Source organism: Urocampus carinirostris, chromosome 15 (assembly GCF_059441175.1).
Source record: "Urocampus carinirostris isolate Australia breed hairy pipefish chromosome 15, RoL_Ucar_1.0, whole genome shotgun sequence".
In the NCBI taxonomy this organism is placed as follows: Eukaryota; Metazoa; Chordata; class Actinopteri; order Syngnathiformes; family Syngnathidae; genus Urocampus; species Urocampus carinirostris.
Genome location: NC_142363.1, coordinates 17,209,455 through 17,236,029, shown reverse-complemented (window position 1 = coordinate 17,236,029; position 26,575 = coordinate 17,209,455). Strand labels below are relative to the sequence as shown.

At 41.0% G+C, this 26,575-nt stretch overlaps 2 protein-coding genes across 4 annotated transcripts; one reads left to right on the top strand and one right to left on the bottom strand.

Annotated features, from left to right (window-relative positions):
- The first annotated feature begins 7,058 nt into the window (after positions 1 to 7,058).
- On the top strand, positions 7,059 to 13,856 carry zdhhc22 (zDHHC palmitoyltransferase 22). Its single transcript, XM_088355103.1, has 3 exons — positions 7,059 to 7,142; positions 9,668 to 10,225; positions 11,584 to 13,856. Exons 2-3 carry the CDS (start codon positions 9,670 to 9,672, stop codon positions 11,853 to 11,855), a joined length of 828 nt encoding a protein of 275 aa, XP_088211229.1. The 5' UTR covers positions 7,059 to 7,142; positions 9,668 to 9,669; the 3' UTR covers positions 11,856 to 13,856.
- LOC148351718 (CLOCK-interacting pacemaker-like) lies at positions 13,646 to 23,189 on the bottom strand. Of its 3 annotated transcripts, XR_015852939.1 has the most exons (5): positions 23,099 to 23,189; positions 20,767 to 20,883; positions 19,265 to 19,434; positions 13,914 to 17,136; positions 13,646 to 13,867 (listed from the first exon to the last, which is right to left on the bottom strand). XR_015852939.1 is itself a non-coding variant. In XM_088355100.1 (4 exons), exons 1-4 carry the CDS (start codon positions 23,145 to 23,147, stop codon positions 16,411 to 16,413), a joined length of 1,062 nt encoding a protein of 353 aa, XP_088211226.1. In that variant the 5' UTR covers positions 23,148 to 23,189; the 3' UTR covers positions 13,646 to 16,410. The 3 variants fall into 3 exon arrangements, 2 of the variants coding, with proteins under 2 accessions (XP_088211226.1, XP_088211228.1); XM_088355100.1 differs by having other exon boundaries at positions 13,646 to 17,136; XM_088355102.1 differs by having other exon boundaries at positions 13,646 to 17,136; positions 23,024 to 23,112.
- Positions 23,190 to 26,575: the final 3,386 nt, after the last annotated feature.

The following is a 26,575-nucleotide window of genomic DNA, read 5'->3' as shown; positions in this document are numbered from 1 at the left end:
GAGGTCAAGTGCAACGTGCAGAGTGTACAGAGCAAAGAGGTCCGACCCAGGTCAGAAGAGGACATGATGCGTGCATTGGAAGCTCTGGGACTGCAAGACATTGACCTGAAGTCATGTGAGGTTTCGCTGCAGTGTAAAGACAAGCTCCTTCATATCATCGAACAATTCGAGTCAATCTTTTCTCGCCATAAGATGGACTGTGGAGAGGCCAAAGAGTTTGTACATCGTATCCACCTTGTTGATGATAAGCCGTTCCGTCTACCCTACAGACGTATACCACCAAGTCAGTATGAAAAACTGAGGACGACTCTGAACGAGATGGAAGAGAAAGGAATTATTCAGAAGTCGACTAGCGACTATGCATCTGCGCTTGTTCTCATATGGAAGCGGAATGGAGAACTAAGGGTATGTACTGATTTCAGAAGGCTTAATGCAAGAACCATAAAGGATGCCTACCCACTACCGCATCAAGCTGATGCTTTGGCCGCACTTGGGGGAAATGCCTTTTTCTCCACAATGGATCTGACGTCAGGCTACTACAATGTCCCCTTGCACCCTGACGACAAAAAGTACACGGCATTCTCCTCACCATTCGGCCTTCACGAGTACAACCGGCTCCCTCAGGGACTTTGCAACAGCCCAGCAACATTTATGAGGATGATGATGTCAATATTTGGTGATCAGAATTTCATGAGCCTATTATGTTACCTCGACGATCTGATGGTGTTTGCCCCCACAGAGGAAGTTGCACTCCAACGCCTGCAGATGGTGTTTACTCGCCTTAAGGAACACAACCTCAAGCTCGCACCCAAAAAGTGTTTTTTCCTCAGACGGACTGTGAAATTTCTTGGGCATGTCATCAGTGAGGATGGAATTCGGACTGACCCCGAGAAAGTGAGAGCGGTAAATGACGTACAAGTCGCTGATCTAATGGAGTCGGATGGCAAGACGCCATGCCCTAGTAAAATCAGATCTTTTCTAGGCATGGTGATGTATTTCCAAAGCTTCATTGAAGCATGTTCTGCGAAGGCAAAACCTCTGTTCAGGCTCACATCTGAATCTGGTGACAAGCATAAGCGCAAGAGAGCCCGCAAGAAAGGTCAAGTGAAGCTGACGCCTGCAGATTGGTCCGATGCATGCCAGAACGCCTTTGAAACACTGAAGCACGACCTCGTGACAGGTGTCACTCTGGCCCACCCAGATTTTGATGCGCCGTTTATTCTGGCTGTCGACGCATCCTTTGATGGGATTGGAGCAGTCCTGTCACAGCTGCCACCTGGTGGAAAAGTAGCCAGACCAGTCGCCTTTGCAAGTAAGACGCTCTCTCGCTCCCAGCTCAACTACCCTGCACACAGGCTCGAATTTCTTGCCTTGAAATGGGCGGTATGTGATAAATTCAGCCATTGGTTGAAAGGAAGACACTTTACCACGTGGACCGACAATAACCCACTTACATACATTTTGACCAAACCAAGACTTGATGCGTGTGAACAGCGGTGGGTAGCGAAGCTAGCTGCATACAATTTTGACCTGAAGTACATTCCCGGCCCAAAGAACATCGTAGCCGACGCTCTGAGCCGTGAGCCATTTGTACGGTCATGTGTGGGTCATCGCCTTGTTACCGAGCCCTATACTTCGCTCTTGGACCAAGTCAACAGGGTGAACAACAGTACTGTGCAAGAGGTGTTCAGAGTATCCAACAATTGTCACGCTGTTGTAGACGAGAGTGCTGGGACATCAGACGAGTCAGTAAAAAGGGCAATTCCATCAGGCTCCAATGGTTCTGTGACATCAGAAGAGGTTGCTGCTGTCTTCAGTGCTCAGTCCACTGGTGGCGTGGGTCAAGTGATGGGAACAGACGCCAACTTCAATCTTCTGCAGAAGGGAGATCAGTCAACGGCACTCCCACAGAGTCAGCTTGTTGGTTTACAAGAACAGGACAACACAATAAGCAGGACCATGTACTTTGTGCATAGACACAAGAGACCTACCAGGCGTGAGAGAGCTGTCGAGTCGCCTAGTGTGATGAAACTACTGAAGCATTGGAGCAGACTCACCATACAGAATGGCATGCTCTACAAAATAAGGAAAGATCCTCACATGGCCAAGAAAATCTTCCAGTTTGTGGTGCCTGATTCATTGAAACAGAAAGTCCTTCAAGGTTTACATGACTCAGCAGGTCACCAAGGCCAGAACCGTACTTTGTCTCTGGTGAGGCAACGATTCTTCTGGAATGGCATGGAACGTGATGTTGTGAATTATGTCAAATCCTGTCAGCGCTGTGTAGTAGGGAAAACACCGGAACCACACAACCGTGCACCACTCAAGAACATAGTCACCTCTGAGCCTATGGAGTTGGTCTGTATAGACTTTTGGACTGCTGAGCAAGAGAACAAGTCTGTAGATGTCCTGGTCGTAACTGATCATTTCTCCAAGATGGCGCACGCCTTCCCTTGCAGAAATCAAACCGCCAAACAAGTTGCTCGCCGTCTGTGGCAGGATTTCTTCCTTGTCTATGGTTTCCCACGGCGTATCCACTCTGATCAGGGAGCTAATTTTGAGAGCAAACTGATCAAAGAGCTTCTAGAGATGGCAGGGGTGCAGAAATCCCATACCACTCCGTACCACCCCATGGGAAATGGCATCGCAGAACGATTCAACCGAACATTGGGAGATATGATCAGAACCCTTCCCCCTCAGCCCAAAGCAAAGTGGCCACAAATGCTGCAGCAGCTCACATTCTGCTATAACTGCACAGAGCATGAGACAACAGGGTTTGCACCGTTTTACCTAGTGTTTGGTAGGATCCCTCGTCTCCCTGTCGATGTCATGTTTCAACATGCTAATACCAATGATGCTGTTGTCAGCTACTCTGACTTTGTACGCCATCTGAAGAAAGATCTACATGAAGCTGCTCAAATTGTACAGAGGAATACTCTCAGAGAACAGACTCGTCATGCCAAGCTGTACAACCGTAGGGCCAAAGGAGCACCTCTCGTCGTGGGAGACCGGGTGTTGATCGCCAACAGAGGTGTCCCGGGGAAACGCAAAGTTGCAGATAAGTGGGAGTCAACCCCGTATGAAGTCATATCAGTCAACCCTGATCTCAATGTCTACAGAGTCAAGGATTGTCTGACGGGCAAAGAGAAGGTAGTTCACAGGAATTTGCTGCTCTCTGTTAGCTTCTTGCCCTGTGAGGATGATCTGGCCAGCGAATCTGAACACTCAGAGTCTGACGCTGCTATGCATGGAAGTGATGTATGCCCTGATTTACCTGACGCGGTTGAAGACAGTGATGTCCGTACAGTAAACTGGGTGATACAGGCAGGTGAAGAGCAAGTTCATCCAGAGGTAGAGGATAACTCACTAGACAGCAGATCTGATGCCCAGTCCGACTCTCGCAGTGTTGATACATCCAGTCGAGGAAGTCAGCACATCCCCGAACAAGATGTTGACCATACTTCAAGTGACAATACGGAAAGCCCATCACAGTGCTCTGAAAACATGATCCCTTTGGGTATGGGTCTCCCAGACGAGACCCCATTGAACACTGACCATCTGGACGCAGACTCCCCTGATACTGACTGTTTAGACTTGACTGCCCCAGACCTTCAAGCTCAGGTTATTTGTGCTCAACCTAACCGTTATGGTCTTAGGGTCCGCCAGTCCATCAGGCCTCCTAGTCGTCTTATTTGTCAGATGAATGACCATGTGGTAGGTGACAATCCTCTGTCCGCAATATCTGCAAGTTCCTAGTTTAAGTTCAGTAGAGATGCACTTTCAGTTTGAGTAACAAAGCTTGAGTAAGAAACAAGAATTGTGCCTATGTGAGCACTTACAACTACAGGAACAATGTTTGATATTTCAGAGATGTAACAGGCATCTTTGAGTCTGTGCTTAGTTAGGAGTTTGATCGCCTCCTTTCTTTTCACACTCCTTTTTGAGAGAGTTTTAGAACTGACATGCACTTCAGTTTGTTCCTTGTAATACTGTACCAGTTTTCGTGTCCTCTTTTTCATCAGTATTTGCCTTTTTGGCATGTGATTTTTTTTTCTGTTTAGTGTAGCACTCCCATATTTAGCAGAATTTCAGGGGGGTGTATGTAACGGGTGTAATAATAACTTTTATTTTATTGAAATTCCTGCTAAAATATGTGTATAGTTTTTGGTAAATGTCCTGCAATGCTGAGTCCAACAGTGCCATCTGCTGGTATGGGGTGGGGTTTGGTTTTGGCTTCTAACATGTGACCAGGAGGCGGGGTTTTGTCAGTTTAACCAGAGTACTACAAAGGTAAGACATATCTTTTGGTGCTCCACAAAATAAGTTAATTTTAAACTTTATAACCCCAGCTGACAAATCTCTCACCATGCATAGTAATGTGATTGATATTGTCAAGCTGTTTAGGTTTATTTTCGTTTTGTTTCTGTTTTACTAAATCTTAATTCCCCTTGTAGAGATCAAAGAGATCAGACCCAGCAGAAAAAGCTAATGTTGTGACTCATCCATTTGCAGGTAAATTGTACCCATTTTTATACTCATTATTGTTTTTATTCCTATTTTTCATATACATTAAAAAAAAGGATGATGTTGGTTAAAATTCAGAGTAAAGAAAAACATGTTGAATTCATTGTAAACGTTAAAAATCCACTATACGATCTCTTGTTAAAAGTATCTTGTTAAAATGCAAAGATTTATAAATGTATTGTGATATTCTAAAATGTATTTTCTGTAAAGTGAAAAGACAGCTCTTTGATATGCTTTGTTGTCAGTTTAACCAGAGTACTACAAAGAGATCAAAGAGATCAGACCCAGCAGAAAAAGCTAATGTTGTGACTCATCCATTTGCAGAACTGTAATAATAAAAACCTCATCATTCAGTCCAGCGTGAATGTGGATCTTTGGTGGGACACGTATAGCGCGGTTACATCTCACACGGGTGACGTGATGAGCCTCTCCCTGGCCCCGGACTCTCGATTATTTGTTTCCGGTGCCTGTGATGCTTCGGCCAAACTCTGGGATGTGCGAGAGGGCATGTGCAGACAGACCTTCACTGGCCACGAGTCTGACATCAATGCCATCTGTTTCTTTCCCAATGGCAACGCCTTTGCCACTGGCTCGGATGATGCCACCTGCAGGCTGTTTGACCTGCGTGCCGATCAGGAATTGATGATCTACTCTCATGACAACATCATCTGCGGCATCACCTCTGTGGCGTTCTCCAAGAGCGGCCGCCTTCTCCTGGCTGGATATGACGATTTTAACTGCAATGTGTGGGACACCCTGAAGGCCGACCGTGCCGGTGTGTTGGCTGGCCATGAGATCTGGAAGCATCGCAGCACCTACGACAGCAACAAATCCCTCTACTCCACCAACGCCGTCCCCAGCGCCGCAGCAGGAAACCTGACTGTTACCTTCAGTAGCCAACTCAACCAGCATAACCAGGTGCCCTCTGCGGGGGGGGCGGTGCCTTTACTTAACTACCAGCCAGCGTTGTACCAGCAGGCCACCATCAACATTCCCGGTTTGACCCAGCAGAGCGTTCCCATTCCGACTCGTCCTGCCGGGCTTTGTAGCCAGGCCGAACCCTTCCAGCAGACTCTCATTGTTTGCCCGCCTTCCACCATTCAAGGGCTGCAATCATCGAGCAAGAGCTCCAGTTTCCCTGTGAGGATGGAGAACTCTGTTCCTATGGTACCTCAGAATCCGCCCGCGCAGTCTTTACAAATCCAGCCAAGCATGCTCACACAGCAGGCCTGGCCCACCGGAACACAACAAATCCTCATCCGGGTCACGGCACCAATGTAACCGCGCTATACGTGTCCCACCAAAGATCCACATTCACGCTGGACTGGATGATGAGGTTTTTATTATTACAGTTCTGCAAATGGATGAGTCACAACATTAGCTTTTTCTGCTGGGTCTGATCTCTTTGATCTCTTTGTAGTACTCTGGTTAAACTGACAACAAAGCATATCAAAGAGCTGTCTTTTCACTTTACAGAAAATACATTTTAGAATATCACAATACATTTATAAATCTTTGCATTTTAACAAGATACTTTTAACAAGAGATCGTATAGTGGATTTTTAACGTTTACAATGAATTCAACATGTTTTTCTTTACTCTGAATTTTAACCAACATCATCCTTTTTTTTAATGTATATGAAAAATAGGAATAAAAACAATAATGAGTATAAAAATGGGTACAATTTACCTGCAAATGGATGAGTCACAACATTAGCTTTTTCTGCTGGGTCTGATCTCTTTGATCTCTACAAGGGGAATTAAGATTTAGTAAAACAGAAACAAAACGAAAATAAACCTAAACAGCTTGACAATATCAATCACATTACTATGCATGGTGAGAGATTTGTCAGCTGGGGTTATAAAGTTTAAAATTAACTTATTTTGTGGAGCACCAAAAGATATGTCTTACCTTTGTAGTACTCTGGTTAAACTGACAAAACCCCGCCTCCTGGTCACATGTTAGAAGCCAAAACCAAACCCCACCCCATACCAGCAGATGGCACTGTTGGACTCAGCATTGCAGGACATTTACCAAAAACTATACACATATTTTAGCAGGAATTTCAATAAAATAAAAGTTATTATTACACCCGTTACATAAAACAATATACATTTTTGAATTGTTTTGGGTGGACAGCGTGCCTCTAGATTTTTAGGATAAAAAATTGGGAAACACTGCTTTAGATACATTATCGTTGCATACGATGTTCTGTGCCGTTCAGATCAACCACAATAAAGACAATTCTAATTCTAACACAAGAATTTAGCTGCAGCGTGATCTGCTGGAAAAACTCAGCACTGCACCTCCAGGTTGGATGCAAGAAAGTGAACTCAAGGAGATCATATAAGATTGTTGCAGGTATCCATATTTGAAGTTAGTACCAGAAATGCTATCTATAGTTTATTATTTTGTAAATTTAATCATAAGGGAGAAGAAGTGAAATAATATACAAATTGGGTGGAAAGTTTTTACCCGACTAGGTCATCCCCGCCGGCAGGTGGCGATGCTTGCAGTCAGATACTTGCTTTTTTTGTAAATAAATAGAGCTGCGAAGAGCCGCTGCACTCGAGTAACCTCCGTGGTGCTGAATCGGACAGCTCCACCACGGCTGCAGGTAACCGATCGACTCGTCTTGCCATTAATCTCATCTTCTTTTGTTTTGTCCTCCAAGCGAACTGACGTCATTGCAATGATGACATAGATTGCATTGAAGTCAATGGTGGTTTCATTGACTGTATGCAGTGTTTAAAGTGTTTGTGTTTCCGTGGAAGAGGTAGTGGTGGGGAGGGGGCACATCGTGGGTCTTCCCCCTGTATTCCACGTCGAGTCTCCGAATCAAGAGCCCGGCTTTAATGTTAAACGCAGACCCTGTTGTAGGTTAGCAGAGCAGCGAGGTATTTTTGGTCCACTCGTGGCCCCTGAGGGTCCAGGAACCCACTTTGATCAAATGGGTTTTCTCGTGCAAGAAGACTTCACCCTCTCGTCTTTTTTACATTGTTTATCTAAAAATCTTGTTAAGTCTTAAAGGAATTTGCTACATTGTTTGAGTAAAATTAGCTTTTGTAAACATTACTAAACACAGTAAAATGGCATGTGCTACTTTAACACTGGTAGAAAATTACCATATGTACACTGTAGTGTTAAATTTCAATCCCTAAATGTTACATAAACACCCGAGTATACCTTAAAATAAACAGTGTTAAAATATCATTTAAAAAGTATTTTTAACACTTCTTAAGAACACATGGTCCTAAACTCTCTTTCCCTTAGCCATTTGGGTCAGGAGGGCACCATTTTATGGGGTGTGTCTTGGGCAAGTACAGCCTGGTGACGCCCATCTCTCTCCAGGTTAACAAATGTTTTCACTCGGTCCCGAACCGGGGACCTTTCTACAAGTGTTAAATTAACACTGCTAAATTTACTATGTAGTTTGTGACCAATCACAGTCCTTTTGGTCACATGTCATTCACTAGTTGGCCTGTGATAGGTTGTAAATTTTCCTATTTACAGTTGAGAGCAAGAGGAAAATAATTGGGTTGCCTTTTTTGTTTGATAACAATTAGTTTGAAGGGACAATGTGTATTATTTAGAGCCTTCTAGTGGTAAAAAAAGAAGCTTAGTCATTACAGAAAAACCAATATTGGTTCAGATAATTAGCAAGAATACAGGAACTACCGTATAAATGCGCATCCACCTATCCATTATCTGCGCCGCTTATCCTCATTAGGGTCGCGGGGGTGATGGAGCCCATCTCAGTTGGCTTTGGGCAGTAGGCAGGGTACACCCTGAACTGGTTAATATAAAATTGCATATTTCAAAATACTCGAATGTCAGAGAATTTGCATTTGTTAAAAAAAAACTTGCCTAAAGGAAGCTGGCATGACTGTCCACCATCCTGCTGCTACGGGCAAAAAAAAAAGTCAAAGACGAGCAAAAAGATGAGTCTGTAGTTTATATTCGCCCTTGTGTTTTTTAGTTGCACTACACGATACAGTAGCATGCAGTGTCAGGACCAGAACGGAGACAGGACCCACTTGCTTTCTCTCAGTTTTATTGGAAAAAAGGAAAGGGTTACACCCACGATCCGGTGATCGCTGGTCGCGGGAAGTAGGTCGCTCCAAATGCGGAAGTGGGACTTTTGTGGCGGGCGACGGCGGTGTCCGGAACGGAAAAAATGGGTCAGTAGTCGGGAAAGAAGAGCAAAAAACCTGGAAACAAGTCGAAAGACAGGAGAGCAGAGTAGACGTGGTCAGGATCCAAAAAATGGGTCGAAGCTGGGAAACAGACGGGAGCAAAAACAAGTGGGAGTCAGGGTCAAAAAAGCGTGCTTAGAGTAAACTGAGGTTCGCAGATGGACTGACAACAGGTGACAGAAGAGAGTGGGTTCAAATAGTGAAAGGGCGCCAGTCCGAGGCAGTTTGCGCCAAAAGAGCGGGCACAGGTGCATCACATCGGTAATCATGACATCCAGATATCAAATAATACACACTGTCCTTTTAAAGTAGCTTTACAGAATCTCCTAGCTTGTGTTTTCATTTTAGCTTCTCTCAGGACGTTCATGTGCTCAAATTAACTATTTTTTTCCATCTTTCCTTGGGATTGAGTTGGCGTTTGGATTTACTTTTACCATTGTCACGCCACACTATCAAATAGAACCAAACAAACACAACCCCGCGGGAAGAGCAAGACGTCATGCTCCAGTACTTCCCCCTGGCACCAATTCCTCCTGCCTAATGTGTTCTGCCACGAACAGCTTTGATGAAAGTAAGATAAAAGCAGATAGGCGCGGTGGAAAGTAAGCATATCAATTTTTTGAACTCAGTTGGGAATTCATAGCACATACTTATTAAGGAAAATAATTCATTTTATTTTTTAAAGGACATCTCACCCCGCTTTTAAGCTAAATTGCTTTTTTCTTTGTTGTTGCCGCAATCTTAGAGGCAATCACCTATTGTGAGGTTTTTGAGTTTTTCTTTGCCCTCATGTATGTTTTAGATCAGGGGACGATGTACTGATAGTCTGTAGTTTGCAATTAGTCTGTGCAGCCTTTTGAGACTCCTTGTGATAAAGGGCTATATACAAATAAAACATGACTTGACAACGTGATTAGCATGAGCCACTGTTGTGTTTTCCCCACAGGCATGTTTACCCGCATGCTCAAACTGAGGCTCCTCAATGCCGTAGCCCCTGCCTATTTTTTCACGGCGACTGCAGTCACCTTTGTCCTCCACCTTGGCTTCTTCGTGCCTACCATCTTCCCCGGCCCGGCCGTGTCGCCAGGAGGCTCCACGGCCTTCCACACCATCCTCTTCCTTTTCCTCATGTTCAACGCTCTTGGGAATTACGTCATGACCATCCTGTACCCGGCGGCCAGCGCCAACGAGACGGCCGTGCCCGTCTGCTCTCCGCACTGCTCGGACAAAGTGGACGCCCATTACCTGCTGAACGGGCGCCACTTCTGCAAATTGTGCAGGAAAGTTATACTGAAGCGGGATCACCACTGCTTCTTCACCGGGAACTGCATCGGCAACAAAAACATGCGCTATTTCATCATGTTTTGTATATACACCTCGTGCATTTGCTTGTACTCTTTGGTTCTGGGCGTGGCCTTTCTTACAGTGGAGTATTCGATTTCTTTCGAAAACCCCTTGACCTTCCTGACTCTTCTGCCTCTTTCCACCGGTTACTTCTTTACTGGTGAGTTTTCTACATAATTTGAATACACAAAATACACTTAAAGGGACAGTGTATTGTGTCAGGTGAGGCACAGTTGGATTTACAAATGCATGAACTTTCATTTTATCCATAATGAGATTAGCAAAGCAAGAAAGCAATCTATAAACCAAGGGGTCTGCAACGTGGTGGGCCCATGAGCTCTGGTCCCCCAAGAACAGCTGAGTAGCCCACAGACATATTCCGAAAAAATCTCACCAGTGATGGTTCATTGCGTTTTTCTAGTAAATTTGATTGTCAACTGACATGATGTTTTAGCAAATAGCCAACTCAGGCCAGGAACTACCGGCAGTGAAGAGAGATGTCCAGAGTTGCATCCTAAGTGGCGTCTTGATGACGGTTAAGGGGTCTGTGAACGTGAATGACATAGCAACAACATAGAAATAACATAAGTTGTTTTATAAGTGTGTATCAAAGTGGTAACCCTTCATGCTAATAAGTGACAAAAAAAAGTAACTCTCAGCTTCAAAAAGGTTGGTGACCCCTGAAGTAGATAGTCTTTTAAGAGGGACAATATAACAGAAAAATACATAATCTGCGTAACCTTCTGGCCTCAATCAAGTAGTTGGCAACCTTTTCTGTACCACTGACCGGTTTGATGTCTGATATTATTTTGAGGCCCAGCCTATTAATACAATTAGCAATAATAACAATAATTGGGGGTTTTGTAGAGGTTTATTGTTCTATATTCTTTATCAATTATCCATTATCCGTTGTTGGTCAAATCATAATACACTACAAAGCCAAGAGGCCCCGACACTTGCTCCCAGCCAAGAGGCTGAGTCAAGGTCCTAGCCACAGGGGTACTCGTAATGATAATAAGCCCAAATCCACTGTGTAAACACTAGGAATAAGCATTTGATTTGATCTCATCATCACACTACATTTACTCACAGTACCATGTTGTACAACGTTGTTTTGTCTAAACTTTCCCACAATGCCCCATTAACAACATTGTACAACATGGCACTATGAGTAAAAATAGTATGATCAAATCTGATGCCTTTTCCTTGGTCAATTACAATCTTAGCGGGCTTGTGGCTAGGATTCGTCACATTCACCGCGATCTGGGTTATATTTCCATTGCATCAAATGCTGAGAAAAGTAAATCAGCAATATTTGCCAATTGCTGTGATTTACTACCACAAAAACTGTAACACGTACCAAACATGGGCTTATTTTCGGCTGAAAAAAATTCAGTGTAAGACAATTTTTTTTCTTTCTGTGCAGCCGGGTACCAGTCCGCAGCTCTGTGGTTGCCGACCTCTGATGTAACCAACGAGAAAAAATGTTTTTTTCCTAATTCCCACCCCTGAATCCAGGAACAATCTCCGGCCTGCAGCTGTTCCTGGTGCTGATGCTGTACGTGTGGCTGGGCATCGGGCTGGTGTGTGCGGGATTCTGTTGCCAGCAGGTTCTTCTGGTGGCTCGGGGCCAGACCTGGTGTCAGATGCAAAGGGGGCAGCTAGCAGAGAACTGCAATCCGTGGAAAAGCAACCTCACGGATGTGTTTGGCACAAACTGGGCGCTGGGCCTCATACTGCCCGTGCACACGACCCAGATGTGCTCCGAGGAAGCACCCAAGCAAGACTGAGCATTCACCTTGATGTTACCTTGTTCACTGCCAGCTCATTTCAAATGTGACCATGACGTCTTTAGCCGTCAGTGGCACTGAATGAGTTCATTTATTAGTGGGTCAAAGAGGATAAATAGAAAATACAGCAGGGCTTTTGCAAAACCTTTGTTAGAGGGGTAAAAAAATTTTGCTGTATGCTATTTAGTTACGTAAACAACCACTTAGTAGGTTTATTTTGTATTCTTACTTAGTGTGTAAGGGACATTGTGTATTACTTTAAGCCATCTAGAGGCCAAAAAATACTGATTTGACTGATAAGCAAAAATACATGAACTATTAAACGCGCATTTTTTTTTAAATACTCGTCGATAAATTAATAATTTTTTGCATAAACACAAGCCTCACTTAGAGCTGACATGATTTGCCATCATCTTGCTGCTAAGACCCAAACATCGTATGCTTATGTATGTTCGTTTTCATCATCTACGTAGTTTGTATTCGTCCATGTGCATTGTAGCACTCATTTTCAGTTGCACAACACCACATGTGTCAAGCTCGAGGCCTGCTCAACATTTTATATGGCCCATGAGAGCCTAAAATGTCTGTGCGTCTAAAAATAAATGGGTCAAAAGATTGCTTTGACCAAAAACTGCATTGACCACAATGCTCGTCGACTACAATACCCGCTCAGCGTCATTACACACCAATATTTCCATATTAATGAGATTTTTGATGTATAAATTATTTTAAAAATGTCAGTTTTTTTAAAAAATGTTAAATTTAGTTTATAACATTTTATAATGTACGAATATTTTTCTTTTAAATTGTAAACTATTTGACTTGAATTATTAATAAATTCTAAATAAATTTACATGAATGTGTAGTTATATCTATTTTCCATACTAAAAAATTGTATAGTCAATATTTGTATTATTACATATAGTTAAATTAGGAAGTTACATCAGGCCCTTTGAGAACAGCCATCATGTTGATGAAATTGAGTTTCACACCCTTACACTACACAATAAAGCGACATCTAGCGGTTTAAATATTACGCAGTGTCCCTTTAATTATTAAAGGTCAGAGTGAATCGATGGCAACACACGTTATGTTTTTATGTCACTTTTGAATCACATTTTGGTAAAAATGGTTATATTTGGTAGTTTCAATTAAAAGGGGAGGAGCTGTACGGCCAGCATATAGAACTAGAAATGTACAAGTCTTTTATGAAACATATTAGAGGGCAATGCAATTAAGAATTTAGGTTTTTATTTGCTTTGCAAATTTCTATTCCACTCATAATTCTAAGGTGACCTGAATGCTCATCCATTGAGAAGAACATTTAAGGAATTGAATTTTAGACGTGTTACTGTCTGTGTTAAGGGCTAGCAGGCTATAGTGCTCCTCGATCATCATGAAAATGAAATAACCTGGGAGTTGAATGACTGAAAAATGAATTACCAGGGTATTAAACACAATGTGCCATAACCTCATGTCGTATTTAAGTGTTTTGTAAACAGTGGACCTGACATTTGAGGCGACTGCTGTATACTGCTAAAGATGGGGTTGTAATGCAGCTTTTGTTAGAAGTTTGAAGCACTGTGGTACGTATCTCTTACAGTTAATATTTTAAATTCTACTTCTAAAGCTATTTTATCAGTCGTTGCTTCATATATAAACCATAAGTGCTATAATAGTCTTCGATTTAACAGCAGTCTGGTGATACATTATATAAGGTAATATTGCATATTTGAAACTAAACACAGTGCATTTAACGGTAGAGAGGAATAAAAGACACAAAGAAGAAATAGATTTCCATAAAGGTTTATGACAATTCTTTAAGGTAACTTAAGAACAAAAGGCACACTTTACAAAAAGAATGGTAGATTTTTTTTTGCTGTTGAAAACAGAACATATTAAGAATCGTTTTTGTCTGTCTTAATACTGCAAACTGTTCAAGTGTTGCCTAAGCAAATTGCAGTATTACACCTTGCTATTAAAACTCGCCCATGGACTTAATGTTTGGCTTCCTGTCATTACTCATTTTTTTTACTACGTAATTGGGGACGACAAAACAAGCGCACGTATCATCCAAAGGCACAGTCAATTATTAATTTACGTTTGAACAGGAAAAAAAAGCAGAAGACAATATTCTAGTAACTGAAGTGCAGTCTGATTTGTTATCAGCGAATAATAATCATCAATAAATACAAGCAAAAGAAAAATAGTAGTAATAAACATCAACTGAATCTTTTGAGTACACGACTTACAAAATTTACAAATACATCTTGTTTTTGTTTAAGTAATGTCTACAACATTTTAGAGTCAACATTACAACAAATAAATATTTAAAAAGTCAATTATTCTCTTACACCATGGACTTAGGCAAACTGTCACTATTAAACCATACAAAATAAAAACAAGAAATGAAACATTTTTAGTAAATGCAGCCAAATAAGTACAAACAAGAGTACAGAAATGCGTTTATTAAGGTTTATGAAACTCCTTACTTGCATATAATGCTTGTCCTAAAAGGGTTTATATCAATCTACTTTCACGACAGATGATCTTTCCTAATTCAATTTAAATAGTTTCCCCTCCCAATAAATTTGTGACCTCGTCACAGAAAAAGTGCTTACACTTTGAGGATGCATCGCAGCATGCTTGGCTATTTATCACTGCAGTGTGAATATGGAATGGATTATATATATTTTTTTTGCAGAAATAGAAAACAGATTGCAGGTGAGGATTTGCTCATGGCCATCAACTGCCTCCTGGCCACATTTGGATGTGCTTCGAATTTATGGGGAGGAGCTTAAAGCAGAGGTTTTAAATGTGTTTTGGAAAAAATTCAGAACCATTTATATGCCGACGCTGGCAGAAGTACGAAGGGGGCTAATGCGGTTGTAGGGGTGGGCCATACGGAAAAATTATCACAAAAAAAACCCAAAATATACATAAATTGTATATTATCACATTTCTTAAAATAATTTAAGGCTAGGGTCTCAAACTTGTGACCCGCGTGACGATAGTTTGAGGCCTCCATCTTAATATGAAAGTTTAGCGTCAGTGTTTGTCTCAGGACAGAGAGGTAGCAGGTTTGATTCCCAGCTCCCCCATGCTAAGTGTTAAAGTGTCCTCGAGCAAGACACTGAACCCCTAATGTCCCCTATAGGCTAGGTCTTTGGGAGGTCTTTAGGGACTTGAAAAGCGCTATGGAAATGCAGACCTGACATGCTACTTCCGTATTAATTAGTTGTGGCTTAAAATTAAGAACTTTTTGCTCACAATTCACTGCTGCCAACAATTTCAGTTCATGTGGGATAATAAGCTTGCAAAACTGCGATTTTCCTCTGCAGTGTTCTTTAAACGCGGTATTTGATAGTCATTGAACTTGGCTAGCTGTTGCCATTGACTGTAATAGCAAGTGCATGTTTGTGCTAGCACGATGGCCATTGGTCAAAGGGAACATATTGACACAGCAATCATTTGAAAAACACATCAAAAAGCAAATAAATCAACGAAAAATTGATTGGGCATATTTTCTGAAGTGCACCTAAAAACCCAAATTGGCCAGAAATTTGTGCCTTATATGCCGCAGAGTATGGTAGATAAGATTGGAAATGTATACAGTATTTATGTGTGCTACTACTTTTTAGGGTATACTTCTGTATTGCAGCCATGATTGATTAATCCATAAATAGTCATCCCTGGTACAAATCACAATACATTGTATGCAACGGGATTCGAACCTGTGTCGTGGCAGCAAGGGCGCAGACACTTTACCACAAGAGGCAAACATCATATACAAAAATGCAATAGAGCTCATCTCATTATCACTTAGTTACCCACGGTACCAAAATACTGATCTGCCTAGTGCATTCTGATAGGTGAAACAGTCTATGTACTTCTTTACCTGTGCATCAATAATGAAAGACAGAAAACAAAACATTATGCAAGCTCTTTTACGTACGTACGTATATTAAAGAGAGAGGTTATATAGAGACTGTTAATACAATCTGAATGCACTATACAAATCAGTGTTTCTGGCACAAGTGAGTAAAAAACTGTAATAATGACATAAGCTCTAATGCCTTTTTGTATGTTATCTGTTCCGCTGGATGTCTAGTGGAGAAGTGTTTAAGCCTTTACTGCCGCAACCCGGATTTGATTCCCCTTACAATGTTTGGCATTTTTAATCAAGAGTATAACGATAGTGGCTCTTACTGAAGACTCATTTTAATGACCCTTATAGTGTGGTGCACCTTTAACTATGATTTTTTTGTTGTAGTTGACAAAAAGACTATTTTTTGGGGGTCCGCCTTATAATCCAGAGTGCTTTATGTGTGAAAAATACGTTACTGTCTGAAAGTGAACTCATTGGAACGGTCAATACAAATGACCTAAAATGATTTTATGTTTTAAAATCATGAGCTCATTATTGAAGTCCATAGCGATCTAATATCATTATATCACTAACCCTTAGGTTGCAGTAACAATACAAGCTAATAGGATTATTTAAATTCAGTAAAACAGTGCTAAATTAAGCTGGCGTCTGCTAGTGCAACTCGGCTTACTTGTGGAAGTCCTGCAGACAGAGCTGCAGTTTAGTCCACAGCTGAGGGTCTCTGCTTCCAAGGGCTTCTAACAGGAGCGCCGTCTGCTCCTGCAGTAGTTTCAACTGACTTTGGGTGCGTTTGTTGTCCTTGATCAGCTGCTTGGTGCGCATGGTGATGTCCAGCAGGCCGCAGTTGCTGAGGATGTTGTAGGTATTGCTGAATCGCTTCAACTTATTGCTTTCTGCTAAGATGACATCCGGAGAGATGTCAGCACACAGCTGGGTGTCATCCGGCTCAGTCCGAGACGGGTAAGTGCAGGTGGGAAGCCTGGAGGTTGTCTCAGTCACCGAGGAAAGACAATTCTCGTTGATTAGCTCCGAGTGGTTGGTAGATCCATCAAACTGGGAGGGAGTTGCTTTTTCTAGAACCTGTGGCTCCCTAGGGACTAGGGTGCCGTGGTGCCTGTTGCCTTTGTGATGCCTGTGTCGCTGGTCGTAAGGTGAAGGTGAATTTCTCTTCTTTCTTGAGGATCCTGACCTTTTTGAGGACACTTCCGCCAGGTTGGGGGCAATCCTGGGATATGACTTGACGGCAGATATGAAACTTTTTGATTGTGGGATATTTTCAGGGGTAGCTTTGGGCGACATCATTGGTTGAAGCAAAACCATCTGAGACTGGGGCATGACATCAAGAGATGAAGGAAAGCCCCACTGTTTCTCAGCTGCACTCACTTGCTGTGGCTAAAACAAAAAAAACAAAAAACTAGTGAATGCTTCGAACAGAGATGTCAAACTTAGTTTGGCTCTGGCGCCGGTGTTCTGCCAATCCGCCCTACCCATAGAGACGTTCTACCAATGGCCAGTGCGCATGCACAACGCTGATAGCGATTTGTGTCTTTTAAAGCAATAAGTACTTACGATTTTCATTTTTAATTTTGTCTTATTTGACTCTTTCACTGCTTCAAAATACAGTTTTCTGATGTAGCTTTAAGCCTGGTGTGTTTTTTCCTTGGTAGCTATCAAGCATGGTATTTGTTGCCTATGGTAATCGTAGAATGCATGTATGCAAGCCAACCCTCGTTTTAGATCAATAATAATTCCTTTTTCAACAATCTTGAGTTTCAGCGATGCTGGTTTCACTTGATTATAAAGAAGACAAAACTGCTGCTGTGAGGTCAGCCCAATGTTAAGAAGTCACGAGAGGGTAGGACGTTTTAGCAGAACACTGGATTCAGACTCTGTTCTGAGGCAGTCCAGATCAGCAAAAGAATGTCAACTCAGAATTTTAGCCTTGTTTTTTAGTATTATGCTTTGTTATTCAGCCTACATTAGTAAACTACTCTACATAAAATAATCAAAAATGAAAAAGGATATTGTCTTAACACTTTTATTAATAAACAAGGGGTCATTGTAAATGTTTGGAAATTGAGTGTGTTAACTGGTTTAGTCTAACAGTTGAGTGAATGCAGTTTTACACCTGAACCAACTAACCACACTATACAAACTCAACACTTTCCTTTGCGGCCAGACAGACCATGTGGTGTGCATTAAATAAAAAAAAAAATCAAACATTTTTATAAAAAATAAACTCCAGACTTCTGTCTTTTTTTTTTAAATACTAAAAAAATCATGGTCAAAATGAGCCTTAGCCGTGGAAGGGAGACAAATTTTAAGCTGTATAATTATATTGATATGGGACACTGGCTCCGGCATTATTTATTATTTCATAGATTTTATCAAATCATCCTAATTCACAGTTACATAAAATGTGCTGAAGAATTACATTTTGCCTGGAGAGCGGGCTAGGCATTTTTCTTGAATTTTGTCTTAAAATATGTGATGTGGTTCTCTGAAAAAATAATTGTGAAAACGTTTCTATGCTCTCAAAAAGGTTCCCGCCCCTGGTCCTGGACAATAATATACAGGATGTTTCAAAAGAATATACATCCTTTGAATATTAATCGTTAATTATAGCAAATATAAGCATTTCCCTGTACTAACTCACAAGCAGTACATTTCTATTCGAAAAGGAAAAAAATATAGTATTCTACTGGGGACTGTTACCCAATATATGCTTCATCGTGTTTGGAAGGAGCTGGATTAACGACTTGCCGTATGCAGTGTCGCAGGCGGTGCGCATATTAAACATTTGAAAGATCAATTTCTCATTCAGATTTGAAAGAATAAATCCCATAATCTTCAACAATAATACTTCCCAATTTGATTTGCCTTAATTGTGTACTTTCTGTGATATTTACATCTCAAAAAGGTATCCATTTTATGGAAACACGCAGTACAACTCATCGAGTGGAGGAAGTAGATAAATTGCATTGGAATCAATTTAAAGCCAGTAAATGTAAGCGGAGGTCAAGTGTTTTGCAGGAGAATCAATCCAACCTTCAAGGATTTGAGCATGAACTGTTTAAGCTACAAATCAATAATGACTTAACAAAAGGAAGACCCCTGTAAATATTAAATAGGTCACTTCAAAGTAGTACAGAATTGTACAAAATACTGTAAAAGATCAATAACAGGTAATGTCGCAAATACACAACGAAATTAGAGATGCATGGTTTTACTTGAACATGATTACGAATTTTTGTTTCAATTATCCATTCAAGTACCGCCTGCAAGGCTTGCCATTGAATCCATAAAGCTAAAAAAAGACCATAACCATCACATATCAATGAAGTGGAAACAAACCGCACACAAGATAAAAGAACCACTAGGTTGACCACATTGAAAATTTTTGTCGGAAACGATGACTATGTTTTGAATAAAAATAGATGCATGCAGACAACCACATAGAAATAAATTGCTGGTATCAAAAAAGCAAGCTAATAAATACATACAATTATACTGTAAATACCTGATTGAGGACAAAATTATTCATGATGAGCATCGGGGAAAGTCCAGCATACGAGCCGCCCACCACGGCCAGACGCACAGCAGCCGCCTCGTGGCCGACTGCAGACTTTTTCCTGGCTGCATCCTCAGAGTCCGTCCCATCAACTGCACTCTGGTACTCGGAGCTGGCATCTGGAGGGGATAAAACGCGGCAGCTCATCCCATTTGACAAGTGTAATGTTACCACTTTCTGCAGAACATTAATATAGTATTATGGAAACAGTTGTCAGATGTAGATTAGCATCTTGACTCCCTGGTTGAAAAAGGCACATGGGTGATTCCTTTTTGTGTTTTCTAAGACCTGGCTGACCTGGATCTGGACACACAATGTGACCTAGATCTTTATCAGAATGCTGTTGACCTTTTTTTTTTTTTTTTTGCTTTTTGAACCTTTAGTGGGGCTAGTTTAAATGTTGAAGTGATGCACTAGGGCTGCACGATTTTGGAAAACAACCTAATTGCGATTTCTTCGACCTAAATTGCAATTTCGATGCGATTTTCGATTTTAAATGAAAAGGGCATTTTCTGTGCTAGTTTTTTTGGGGGGCGGGAGAACATAAACATAGTGACATGCATACGTAACTTGGGATGACGTACTTTAGAGACGAACAAAATATTAACTATAGATGTACAAATAAAAACAAATAGATCTGGCGTAGGTGACTAGCCATGTTTGGCAGTGGTGGCTTTAGAGTTTTTCGGCCTAGCTCTTAGCTTTCCCTCTCGACGCCCCCTCAGTCAATTCCCGGACCAAATAAAAATCCAGGGAACACAAGCTGGTGATCAGCTTTAATTTGCGCTCTTCTGATTTCTCTCAGTCCGATTTTATTGATCAATTCATTTTCGATGTAACAAGCCGGTAAAGCTACGAGCTGCCGTGTTTGTTTTGGTGGCCATTTGTGCAAGGGCTGTTTGACTGACAGTTTACACAAGCCAGTCAAAGTCGTGCAAACAGGTCTTGCAAACTTTGCCCCGCCGTTATTGACTGCTGCCATTTATACATGCTTCTGATTAGCCACTGCTGTGAAACCCTCCATCACTCAGATAACAAATTGGAACTATGTATCCTTGAAAAAAATGCAGTGATTTGCGGGTACACCACCGTACTCTGTTACATGGTCTTAAACTGCGATATCGTTTGCATTTCAGTTAATCGTGGAGCCCTGTGATGCACAGTAGATGTCTCATTTAAAAGAAAGTTAAACCTACAATGATTGTGACATATACTCTGTCCACCTTTGTGTTGATCTGCATTCCAGGAAATTATTTTCGATCATATATAATTACCGTGATTGTAGTTTTTCTTTTTAAAAAAGGGTACTTCAGTTTGGTGATTCGATCAACGAAAAGTAAGTGTTCCCACATAGAAAAACCAGTGAGCCCAGGTATTTTCTGATGCTGTGTTAAAACCGTACAAGATTATGTGAATTAGAAAACGAGGGGGAAAAAATGAAAAACACTAACCCGAGAAGCCAGAATCTCGTTCCAAATCCTGCTTTGATGCATCATGGTGTGTTACCCTGGTGATGGACGGAGCCCTGTGTTGGACTGGTTGACGAAAGCTGCTCATGTTTGTCTCACCTAAGATAGGAGACAGCTTAATCAATTCAACAATTATTTGTACAACAATACTTAGAAATCTCATTGCAACTCAAACTGCTGTATACAAACATCCAATGTTTGAAAAAAAATAATGTTGGAACACTTAGAACCTCTACATCAAAACATGAAGGGAAGAATACACAGAATATGTTGAAATACAACACAAATTTACTGAACAAAACAATGCGGGTTATGTTGGAATATAAACTTCTTTTACCTTCGGGATCAGGAACTTATGACCTGTGGCTCTTTTAATCAGTACATCTGGCTTAGAGAATATTCACGGTTTTAAAGCATTTAGGCTAAAAGTTCAACACTGTTTCTACCACTAGCACCAGGGGCACTACAGTGGGTTTTTACCTTTAAGGCTGGCAGGATAAATAACCTTAGGATGTGTTCCGATGATGACATGCATCAGAATATGCAAGCGAAGGTGACGTCTGCCTACTACCATTTACTGGATATTTTTTCAATAGATGCTCCTATCTATCTACCTATCTATCAAGTTATGAAAAGGGACAATTGATAAACGGAACGGTGGGAACTTGAAAATTTCAAAGACATCAAAGATTTACATCGGTAAAATGTAAAGGATGACAAATAATGACCACTCGATTCCCACGGTTAGAATTGTAAGCACGTCCCATAGCTGAAGGTAATTACTCATTTTTTTAGCTGCAGTATTAGTGTGACATTTTAAAAGAGAACTCTGTTCACACCTATATGGAGCTCATGCATGATTATTATTTCATACATTTCATGTAATGATGAAACATTGCAGTGAAATGAAAAGCACAGAAGAATAAGCTTTTGTCTAGAGAGTGGGTTTGGCGTTTTTGTTGAAATTTCTCTTAAAATATATGGTGTTGCTCTCCTACCAAAACATGTTTTAAAATGTTTCTCTTTCGAGGCTCTTTGATTAAAACAGGTTTCCGTCCGTTTGTTCTAACAGAAGAGCAGCTTCAGCGACAGACTGCTGTCAGTCACATTTTTCGTAGCACTATTTAAATACTCTATAGCAAAACGTTATGTTGGGTATTTTTGTATTCTATATCTTTACGGGGAAGAATAAAGTATCTATCTATCTATCTATCTACCAGAACATAACCTGAAAGGAAGAGGACAAAGGGAACACAGAAGTCGATTAACGTAAAATATTGTTGTAGGAACTTTTGAAATTGTTTTGTCACTTATCGCCTGAAGAATCTAATTTGTTTGGCCAATCCAGGAGCTTAAACAGATAACTCATTGAGAGTGAAAACAGTGAGTTTAACTCTCATTGTGTGTTGAGACCTGGCACCCCTAACTGTTGTTAGAGGGTAGTTTTTGACCCAAATTCTAACTCAGACCACCAAAAGAGAAAGGAGTATTGCTCAATGTAGTTACTATATCCTCACAAACATTTCGGTTGGTTGGTTCGATCCCTTAACCACACGGGTCGTAGGAGCACAATTTCCTGTGGTGTATCTTGGGCAAGTACAGCCTGGTGGCACCCATCCCTCCCCAGGCCAACATATGTTATATGCATCCATAATCAAATATTCCCATTGCATTTTGATTTTAAGGATCCTGTGACATCAGTTATTACATTTTATAACCTTAAAATGGGTCACTAGAGACCCTAACTCAATATAAGGGCTAAACAAATGTGGTGTCGGTTTGACACCAGTTGAATAGGCCAACAGCGATCAACAAAATCTGATCCCCAGTTACGTTTCATGTGAAATATAGTAGGGAGATAGCGGTCATAAATTTACCTGGAAAACATATTGGGATTGATAAAAAACAACCCGTGATTTAGAGATAATTAGACGCCCTTCTGCGTCACACTGCACAAAGACGACATTTAAAATTGGGGGCGTGCCAACGTTGCTGCGACGTTTGTTAGCGTTAGCTAGCAGAAACCCACTTGCCCCAAACGTTCAGAAACAAGAACAGAAATTGCTTTTAACAGTAATATTGGAAATACCAACTATTATTTACACTTTCAGGGTTCGTCCCGTAGCCTTTTACAAAACTGGGTGCAGAATACGTAAGCTAATATTAGCATACAGTTGGCGTGGCAACCAGAACGAAGAGACAGTTTATCCAAAAATGGAATGCAAATTAGAAACCTTACCAATGGAATTGAGGATTTTGAGCAGGGAGTAGAGGCGCATGCAAAATATTTTGGATTTTATTGAGGTCTCCTTACCCAGCAGTTTCCTGTTTTCGTGTTCTGGCTGAATGACGTCAGGCAACATTAGCTGTTTTCCTTCTTCGCGCTTCAAGAGGTAAATAGCGATGTAAAATGCTCTGCTCCCCTCTAGTGGTTGACAAATGATTTAACATTCCCATTCCCTTAAAAGTGAAAAGTTTAATTTTTTATATTTTAAATATGTGTTAACAATGCCCAACTGAGTTCAAAGAGCCATCATCCTTTTTTATTTTTCATTGAGCCTATCTGCTTTTATAATACTTTTAATAAGCCTGTTCGGGGTAGAAAAAAGCCAACAAAATGAAAAGAGAAGGGTTTATCCGTGCGCGTTTAAAAAATGTAAATAATGTGTTACTCTGCCATTATCTCCTGGCCTCAAATCATAATTAATTTAATAAGTTTTTAAATGCTGCACCCCATATTTAACACTAAAAGCACAAACATACAACGATATGATAAAAATGACTTGGGGATTACTGCTTTGGGTTCTCACTAAATATAAGCCAAAATCTCTAAGCAAAATAAACGTCGAAAATATTCCAAAAACAATTCCTGCCACCAGTTCCTTTTACTCTCTCTCTTTTAAACTTATCTTTAACTTGAATGATGACGTCGCCCAAATTGACAGTAATTTTAGTTAGTTTTGCTGTGAATTGAGATTTTACCAAAATGTTTAGCAATTTTTCAAGTTACTTTTAAAATGCTTGAAATGAGTAAACATTATCTGCCAGTGGATGAAAAAATGTTTTAATAGGCTCTACATTTTTTTTTACATTTTCGAAACTCACCTCATCTTGCCTTTTCTTGACCATCTGCCTGACATACCGCTCCTTTTAACTCGAATGTGTTTTATTTGCTACTTATTACTTTCTTGTTTTACCCCTTTTTACTCTTGCTTTATTGTTGGGTCCTACTTATATGTACATCGACCTCTGGTGTCGTAAAAGACAGGATGCAATCTGACCTATAAAAAATCTAATGTCCCCTGTGGTGTTCCTCAAGGCTCTGTACTTGGCCCCCTCTTTTTAGTATTTATATGATCCCGCTTGGTGACATTATCCGCAAGTATAATATTAGTTTCCATTGCTATGCAGATGACACTCAACTGTATGTGCCACTGGAAAAAACTGGACATTTAAGTTGTAGAAATCTGAAAGGCATGCCTTACTGAGATTCAAAGATGGATGTCACTTAATGTTTTACGCCTTAACCCAGAAAAAACTGAAATGTTGATTATTGGTCCAGCTCACTGTTGTCAGTTGTTTGCAAACACTACCTTGAACCTAGACAAATGTAATATCACCCATAGTGACTCGGTCAAAAATCTAGGTGTTATATTTGATCCTAATCTGTCGTTTCAGTTACATGTGAAAAATATTACTAGAATAGCTTTCTACCACCTCGGTAATATTGCGAAGATTCGTTCGATGCTGTCCCAATCATCGCAGAGGTTCTAATTCATGCGTTTATTACTTCTCGGCTTGATTACTGTAATGTATTGCTTTCTAGTCTCCCGATGTCTATCATTAAAAGTTTGCAGCTGTTTCAGAATGCGGCAGCTAGACTTTTGACTAAGACCAAAAAGTTTGAGCACATTACTCCTGTATTGGCCAACTTGCACTGGCTCCCAGTCCACTTAAGATGTGACTTAAAGGTTCTCTTATTAACATATAAATGTTTGCATGGGCTTGCACCCTCTTATCTCTCTGATTTGATTTCCCCCTATGTTCCTGCACGGAGTCTGCGCTCGGAAATTTCCGGTCTACTTGTGACTCCGAGAGCCAAGAAGTCTGCAGGCTCGAGAGCGTTCTCCATCCGGGCCCCGGTGTTATGGAACGCCCTGCCTCCGGAGATAAGATCTGCAACCTCAATGGAAGTTTTTAAATCGAGGCTTAAGACACACTTCTATTCCAAAGCTTATGATTGATGCCCACCTCATATTCTGTATTGTCCTGTCTTTTTCCGACTGCCTGCCTGGCTGATACGAAGGAGAAAGACGATTTGAGATGAGTCAGCGGACCAGCGTCTGACCTGAAGCATGTCAACCCCTGCATTTACAAGCTGGCAGAGATGGGAAGCTGCGTCGTGGCCGTTTTAGACTTTCTGGACTAGTTTACAGACTGGGGGCGTCATTGGTGTCATGCTTTTTCTGGACATCTTCAACATCTTACCTAATGTTTACTATTCTGTGTACAGTAATGCTAATTGTAATTCACCCTGGTCAATCCTGGAAGGGGGATTACCACGTGTGAGGTCCTTTCTCAAGGTTTCTCTTTTTTCCTCACACTGTGGTTTGTGGTTGAGTTGTTCCTTGCCCGCATGCGGGTTTAGGATCAGGTAATTGTGCAATTTTTGTAATTGTAATCCTGTGCAGTCCTTAGAGACATTTTTGTGGTTAAGGTCTATATAAATAAATTAATTTGACTTGACTTTTAACTCTAATGTGTTTTATTTGCTACTTATTACTTTCTTGTTTTACCCCCTTTTTACTCTTGCTTTATTGTTGGGTCCTAATTATATGTACAGCGACCTCTGGTGTCCTAAAAGACGCTCCGACATCAATCCATCCATTATCTGCACCGCTTATCCACAGAAGGGTCGCGGGGGGCTGGAGCCCATCCCAACCATCCTCAGGCAGTGGGCAGAGGACAGACACCCTGAACTGGTTGCCAGCCAGTCGCAGGGCACACAATTTGCTCGCTCATCCACACCTAGGGACAATTTGGCCCGGCCAATTAACTTGTCATGCATGTTTTGGAATGTGGGAGGAAACCGGATTGCCTGGAGGAAACCTATGCAAGCACGGGGAGAACATGCAAACTCCACACAGGAGGTTCGATCTCATGACCTTAAAACTGTGCCGCACACGAGCTAACCACTGCATTGCCGTGCTGCCCTGCTTCGACATACAATGTATTGTTATTATTATGATTATTCTCGCGGTGGAAAATAAGTATTATGTGCAATATCTAGCTTCTATTTATACGTTTTTGTGTAGGGCATTCTCAAGTAGATTCATCAATCAAAGTAAGTTATTGCAGATATCTGCCTGTATAGTCTCATGAGCTAATAGTTTATAAAAATGTAAAATGGTAATCTTCTTCCCCCTATTGATATGGATGAATGTTACTCAGTTGATCAGAAAGCAATGATACCGAACAATGGTACTGTATACTGCACAGTTAATCTATTGCAGATATAAAATTGGGCAATTCCCAGCAGCACTCTACACAAGGTATCACAGGACACTAGTACAAAAACACTGCGATAAGCAGTATACTATGTTTCACAATGTAAAACTAATTAATAGTCATTTAAGACAGTGTAGCCAGTGTAAACCTTTTCTAATCCAAGGCACACCTTTTTTTTTCATTGGGAAAAATGTCAAAGCACACCTACTATAGGTAATATTCAGAAATACTGTACATTAGTCCTGGGACTGGTCTTGTTTTGTATCGTATCAATTATACCAGG